Source organism: Cibotium barometz, chromosome 2 (genome assembly GCF_041138505.1).
Source record: "Cibotium barometz isolate CiBa-2024 chromosome 2, ASM4113850v1, whole genome shotgun sequence".
In the NCBI taxonomy this organism is placed as follows: Eukaryota; Viridiplantae; Streptophyta; class Polypodiopsida; order Cyatheales; family Cibotiaceae; genus Cibotium; species Cibotium barometz.
The window spans coordinates 17,061,890-17,069,577 of NC_141047.1; the positions used below are offsets into that span (position 1 = coordinate 17,061,890).

Here is a 7,688-nt window from a genome sequence, read left to right on the forward strand (position 1 = left end):
AGAGCTAGCAATCGTTTGGGCAAGCACGCATGCTCTTATAATCCAACCCCATTTCTGCCAATGTCCTCTTTGCCTCAAGATAAGAGGAGGGCACACAGTTCTCCTTGGGCATCAACTTTTGCAACAACCAGAACAATGCTAACACTTGCATTAGATCACCCAAGTGTGCCACTTCTTGTAGATTAAAAATAGCAAATAGTGCTTAAGTTTTTGTTAACGCTCTTGCACCTGCATATAAGTTTACCTTTTAATTCTCCTAATACGCTCCTCTCATGCATTATGTTCCAGTTTGTGTTTAGGAAATGCATCTTGTGAAAAAACATTGGCAAAAAATGCCTCAACCATCTCTTCCATTGCATCCTTGGGAAACACCTCATCTATAACATTCTTTTAAACTTCAAATAGCACATCATCCCTCACCTTTAGCTTTACTTGTCCTACTTTGGTAATAAAAAGCTCTAAACTACCATGCTATTTTTTCCCACTTTCTCTTTGCAAATGTGTCTTTAATGTTTTTGTGTGTGTAGGTAAATCAGAGCTTACTTGGGTAGCTCATGGGGGCTGGACATCACATCTACTTCTCACATAATTGGGACTCGAGCATGCATTTTGTCTCCCAAGTTCCCGACGTGAGTCTTTTCTCCACTATCCACTCTTGGCCTTTGAGGTGAATTGTGTTTCTTTACCCTCTTGTGTTTGCAAATAAAGTCTGGGTAGCATTATTTTTGTTAAATTTAGAGATTTTTACTCAATACAAATGCATGGCCCACGCATATGAATGTGTGTAAATATGATTCACCAAATTTTGGCAATGCAAGGTGGTGCTCTTTGTAACAATGCACCCACCAACACATGGTCTCATATATCTAATAGTTCAAAACAGTATTGAATGACAAAACAAGAGTTTTTAATGGATAAAAAGCATTTAGTGTTTGTTTTTAAACAATTTTCATACGGCATGTGTAAATTTTGATAATTACACATAAAATATAATTTTGGTTTTAAATTGTTGACAAACATTTTTTAACAAGGAAGGACTCCTTTTTTAGTTTTAAATCATTAACAAACATTTTTTAACAAGAAAGGGCTCGATTGCATTTGTTTAGGCGAGATTTTTTAACAAGAAAGGGCTCAATTGCATTCGTTGAGGCGAGATTTTCTTTTGAGTGCCAAAATTGTAATAGTTTTTTTTAATTCAAGAAAAGAAATCTATTAGAAAAAAAGACAAAATTGTTCTTTTAAACCACTTTTTTGGAAGTGGAAAAGCGTTAAAATATCATGTCTTTGGTTGAGATTAAAATGTTTGAAAAGTCAATGAAAAGATTTATTTATTTGTTTCTCTTAAAGAAAACTTGCAGGTCTCCTTAAAATGACTAAGTTTTCTCGCAATCATGTTAGGCTTATGATTTTCTTTTAGTAAAAAAAGTAGTGGTGGTTATTCAAGGCTATTTTTTTTAAATAAAATTTTTATTTGTTTAATCAAGGCCAACTTTTGTATTATGATGTCACAAAAAGATATTGATAGATAACTTTCTTGAAAAAATTATTGTTCTTCACCTTCAAGCTAAGAATTGGGATTCAACACTAAGACCAAAGATGTATTATTGATAGATGACTCTCTTAAAGTCTTGTTCTTCGCCAAAATTCCTTTCAAGGCTAAGAATTGGGATTCAACACTACGACAAAATATGTGATAGAAAAAATGTGAGTAAATCATTATCAGAAAGAAAGTAGGGTTCAATGCCTTGAAATCGGTGGATCATGACAATGAAAGGTGGCTAAAATCATTACTTCAAACAAAAAAATTAGTACTTGACTTGGATGCTTTGGAAGAAACATTTGAAAATGTGGATGGAGAATTATAATAACAGGAATTGTAACCCAGAAGGAAAACAATAGGAGCTAATCTTTGCCAATTGCTATTTTTTGAGATTTTTCTGTTAAAAAAAATACCAATATCTTATGCAAATTTTGGCCATTTTGAAGGGATATAGAAAATATTTTCCCAATTTTAGATATTTTAAGGCATTTTTAAAAACATTCATCCTAATTTTTTATAATTGTAGATTTATATAGAAAGAATAATTACCAACCCACCTACACTTTTATATATATATATATATATATATTCATAGAGGCATCTTATTTTTTACCCTAGGAAAAGGGCTTCGTTCTAAGCAAAGGAATTGGGTTTTAGCTACTATTCTTAACTAAAAATGGATGATACCATAAAGAGCAAGTAATTGGTGTTGGTGGGGGTAGGCAGTGAAAGCTGACTAAAAAATGCGTGAAAGTTCTCTAAAAATTTTGAGCTTTCTTAAATTCAATTTTCAAAAGTAAGCCATGCGTCTCTTTCTGGCTCTCTCACTCACACACTCTTAAATAGAGAGCTTTCTTTCTCTCTCTCTCACACACACACACACTCTCTCTCACAGACACAGACACACAGACACACACCCGGGGGGGGGGAGAGATGGGCGAAACTGCTCAACGTGAGGAGCGGCTGCTTTCTGAGCTTCCGGGAGTTGAAGACCCTGCATGGTTGAGAGTGCTGGAGCTGGGCTCCTTGTGCTGCTTACCCATGGCTCTGAATACTGTAATCCGCCTCAATGTCATGGACATCCTCGCCAGCCAACCACACCGCCTCCTCTCACCCGCCCAAATAGTATCCCACATCACCAACGTTTTCCACCATCCAACGGCTGCCGATTCTCTAGATCGAATCCTACGGGTATTAGCTTGCCACGGCGTCCTCACTTCCTCCCTAGAGGAGGAAGACTCGGAACACACACACAATCCTCACTATGTGAGAAAATATGGGCTCAATGAAGTTAGCAAATATTTGGTCAAAAATGAAGATGGTGCCTCTCTTGCCCCAATGATACTCCTCGATCTAGACAAGGTTTCTATGGACGCAAAGCATTACTTGGATGTAGCCGTCCTCGACGGTAGCATTCCCTTCATCAAAGCTCATGGCAAACATCCCTTCCCTTATGCCCAAGATAACCTCTCCTTCAACAATATCTTCAACTCCGCCATGGCCAACCATACCAAGCTCTTCATCCCGTTGTTCCTTGACACCTACTCCAGCTTTGATGATGTAACTACCCTCGTCGATGTGGGTGGCGGGCTCGGATCTTCCTTGAGCATGATCATCTCTAAGCACCCTCACATGAAAGGCATCAATTTCGACCAGCCGCATGTGGTTGCTGCTGCACCGCAGTATCCTGGTAATATCTCATAAGCCATCCACCACAATATATCATATGGGGTGACTCGATAAGTTTTAGAAGTCATTAGCTCATCTGTTCCACAATAAAGAATGGGTGTAAATGGATAACTAAGTTTTTTTCAAATGACTTTAAACACATCATGGTTGAACATGTAGCTCGTGAATTTAGGTGTGATTGGTTGGTAAAGTATTTTGTCATTTAACTCCTTGCCACTTCGTGCTTGTGTATCTATACATACATACATATCAAGTCCAAGTGGGCTCCCATGCATGTGTGTGTGTGTGCGCGCGCGCGCGCACACACACACACACACACACGCACAAACAAACAAAGACATGAGTACATATTTTTATACATATGCATGCATGGTTGCATTGTATGTTATGAAAGGCAACCTAGGACCTTGAGGTGCTTAAACTTTGAAGAAAAACTATAAATTTAAAGAATTTATGTAAGCACACATGAATGCTTTTTTAAACCATTTTGAAACCAAAAAGGAAGACTTTAAGTTGGCTATGATGCAACGTGGCATATATTCAATAAATGTTTTACATTGTGCATGCACTCTTTTGATCACCATTGAGTTTAATCGATTTTTTCTAAATATGTTCTCCATAGTCACATGCAACTTCTTGCTTAAACTCTTATAGTCTATCATGTTGATGGCTTAATATGAAAGCTAGGTTTATACTTATTAAACATATGCCACTTGCAACCATCTAATGTGAGAATGCAAATCAATTTCCTTTACTACACAGGTGTTGAGAATGTAGGAGGAGATATGTTTGTGAGCATCCCCGAAGGCAATGCTATATTTATGAAGGTATTCTTTTCCTTAATCTTGATGATGCAACAATACGTATTGTGATCTGTGAAAGTGTGTTGAAATCTACAAGGTCATATCATGGCTCCATTGAAGTTCTTTCTCAAGTTTAACAAAAATCTTTCAGTGATTAAGTCTTTAAACCTTTGAAAACCTATGATTTGAATGAATTTCACAAATTTGACGGGCCTTATATAGTTACTCAAATTTATATATAGTACCCATTATCAAATGCATAATTAATAAATATATTAAATAAGGTATTTTTGCTCTCTCTCTCTCTCTCTCTCTCTCTCTCTCTCTCTCTCTCTCTATAAAATATTTATAATTAAATATGTCTCTAGTTCCATGTATTTAATTCCAATATTTTACATGTCTTTTAGGCATCAAAAGACATGTAGGATAGAGATGCAGTTTCTTTAAACTAAAGCCTTCTTTTTGGGATATGTAATCCAAATGCCGCAACTTAGGAGCTACATTGTACTAGCATTCCAAATTTTAGCCAAATTCAATGGCAAAATGAGGGACAAGCGTGTGTGAGATGCTTCTTAGCCATTGACACTATCAATTTTTAAGCTAACACCCTACAAGTTATAGTTCTCTTAAGCACAAAGTCTAAAGAGTAAGATAAATCTACTATAGCTATTCAATATTCAAGTTTGTTTTAAAAATAGCTTCTTTTATTCTAACGTGGTCTTTGGGTAAGTGATTTGAGTGTGCGCTTGGGTAGCAAAGTGTGTGAGTTCAAACTTGACTTTGTACCTCTTGAAGAATCTGATGAAAGCCTCAATACTAAACAAATGCACACAATAATATCAAAAATATTGTTTGGGAGGATTACTCATGCAAAATAGTGCTTTCACACGAGTTTTTAAACGTTCTTTTTTTTTAACTAATCATGTGCCCTTTTGGAAGGACCTTGACTTGTTTCACAATATCTTGAAAATTTTTAATCCATATAATGATTTAAATATGCCAAAAATTTACCTTGATGAACTTTCTTATAAAGAAATATAGGCAACAACTTGAGTTTGTGAATGGGGGGCACTAAACAAGCTCTTTCCCAAAAACTATAGTTCATTTTAAACACAAAGAACTCAAAAATGAGGGGGCAAGTGAGAAACATAAACATACAAGATTGATAACATGATCTAGAGAAAAACACTACTCTTACAAAAAGCTAGAGAACATGCAAGTGAAAAACATAAATATGCAATATTATCTTTGACACGCTCTAGGGCAAAACACAAGTCCTACAAAAAGACTAGAACATGTGTGTATGTATGTACCTACATATATCTATATTATGAATATATATATTATGCACTCTTACATATCACCATCATTATTATAATTGAGACACATCTCTACCTAGATGCTAGTGCACTGTTAAAATACGTGCACACACCACTTTTGTAACTTCATTGACGTGCACTTTAAAATAAGTACACACACCACTTTTGTGTCCCAATAGAATTATGATTTATGATTTATGATTTATAATATTCTTAAATGAAAGAGCTAAAAAAAGGAGGTCAATCAATCTAAAAAACAAGCTTCCTTATTGCCATGATTTGTGTTAAGGTTTTTATGAACTTGAGTTAGTTAGCAAAGGGCACTTAAAACACGTAGATTCAATTGCTTGCATTTATAGGGGATCGTTGAGTGCTTGACTAATATGAACATTTTTGCTAGCCTTGACACATTATGTAGTTTAACTAAGTTTTTAAAAATATTCAATCAAGAATCAATTACTCCTTAACTCTATTGTGATATGTTTTGGCAAGGGCAGTGGATATTACACAATTGGAGTGACGAGCATTGTGTAAAAATATTGAAGAATTGTTACAAGGCTCTTCCAAAACAAGGTGGTAAAGTGATCGTGGTGGATGCTCTACTTCCATATGGAGTGGAGAGTGGGGCAAGGGCCCGTGTAGCCTACCAACTTGACATCGCAATGCTTGCTTGTTATCACGGTGCCCGAGAGCGCACCTATCAAGAGCTTCTTACCATTTCTAAACTTGCAGGTTTTGCACGCATGCAAGTTATCTTGTACCCCTTGAGGATGGAATTTTGTGATAAAACTGACCCTATGGTATGGACTTTTTCTCTTTTTGAACTAGTAAACCCCTTATGTATGTACACTTTTTTGTAAGTCCACGAAAGAAAACATCCCTTCTATTGAATGCATGTGCTATCTTACATAACTTTTAGTGGACCCCTCGAGACACACACACACACAAACACACAAAAGCATAGGTTGACATTCACACAATACATATACAAAGGGTTATGTTGAGAGAGAGAGAGAGAGAGAGAGAGAGAGAGAGAGAGAGAGAGTGAGTGAGATAGAGAGAGACAAAGAGAACTATTAGAGCCAACATAAAGTGGCTAGGCTTATGATTAATGGTGGGGTGACTGAGCCCATTCATTTGACAAGATCAGTCAGGGCAGGGATACCCACTTAGCCCTCTCTTGTTTGCAATTGCATCCAATCTTATCTCGACTCAATAAGCTAGTGGACGACGGTGAAGTTGTAGGGCTTACTCTTCCAAGCGGAGAGCAGATGGTTGTCCAGGCATTGGAAGATGATTCTTTCATGTTCCTTAAGGCTCAAAGAGATAATGTTCAGAAGGCTAAGGCTTTTTGGGATACTTTTAGTCTTGCTTCAAAGTTATACATTAATATGCATAGATCTTCTCTGATAAGCTCTGTAGTACCGAGAGTGATTTTCTTGGTTTGGGATGGAATGGGAAGGTCATACAAAGGGGATGCATCACATGCCACTTGGGTTATCTGATTAGAGTTTATGTTGATTCACAAGCTTTGTTGGCATGGATTTCTGTGGATGACTCCGCCGGTCCTTGCTAGGGAACTTGAAGACAACCACCACAAACACTATGGTTGGGAGAGAAGGGAGCGTGGATGGGAAGTATACCCACCAAGGATGAGCCGACCTCACTAGCTAGACATGCAAGACCTAGGCTCTACACACTGTCTACCATGCTCTCCCACCACCACCTAGCACCGCAGTACCCCTACAGGTGTCTCACTAACACCACACACACCACTCACACCTCACTCACCTTGCTCACACAAAGAGATAGACAAAACACCAAACAGAGCACAACACTACCATCACAACAATACCAAAAAGGAGTGATACAAGCGAGACTCCGCTCCGATAGAAGGAATGTGCTAGAACTCCAGGTGATACCTGGGAGAGTGTCCTCCTCTGTGAGAGTATGTCCCAGACTATCTGTATGCTGCCGACGAGAGAGTGCTCCCCTTAACTCCTCCTTGGGTGTCCTCCTCCTCGGATGGTGCTCAAGAGGATCTGTCCCTGCCTTGGGAAAGGGAGGGGGGTGTTGCCTCCATGAGTGCCATCAAAGTTGGCCATGCACGTATGAGATGTCGAAGGGGACCAGCGGCGGTCAGAGGGGTCGAAGCGCACTAGGCGGTCGGAGGGCACCAGCAATTGGAGTCATCGGAGGGCACCGACGGTCGGAACCATCATCGGAGGGCACTGGTGGGGGTCGGAGTGGTTGGAGCACACCGGCGGTCGGAGTGGTCGGAGCAATCAGAGGGCACTGATAGTCGGAGTGGTCGGATCAGTCGGAGGGCACCAGTGA

At 38.5% G+C, this 7,688-nt stretch overlaps 1 protein-coding gene across 1 annotated transcript; it reads left to right on the top strand.

The window, feature by feature from the left end:
- Window positions 1–2,417: 2,417 nt before the first annotated feature.
- LOC147640732 (flavone 3'-O-methyltransferase 1-like) lies at window positions 2,418–7,688 on the top strand. Its single transcript, XM_086810907.1, has 4 exons — window positions 2,418–3,230; window positions 3,992–4,056; window positions 5,849–6,151; window positions 7,485–7,688. Exons 1-4 carry the CDS (start codon window positions 2,474–2,476, stop codon window positions 7,686–7,688), a joined length of 1,329 nt encoding a protein of 442 aa, XP_086667033.1. The 5' UTR covers window positions 2,418–2,473.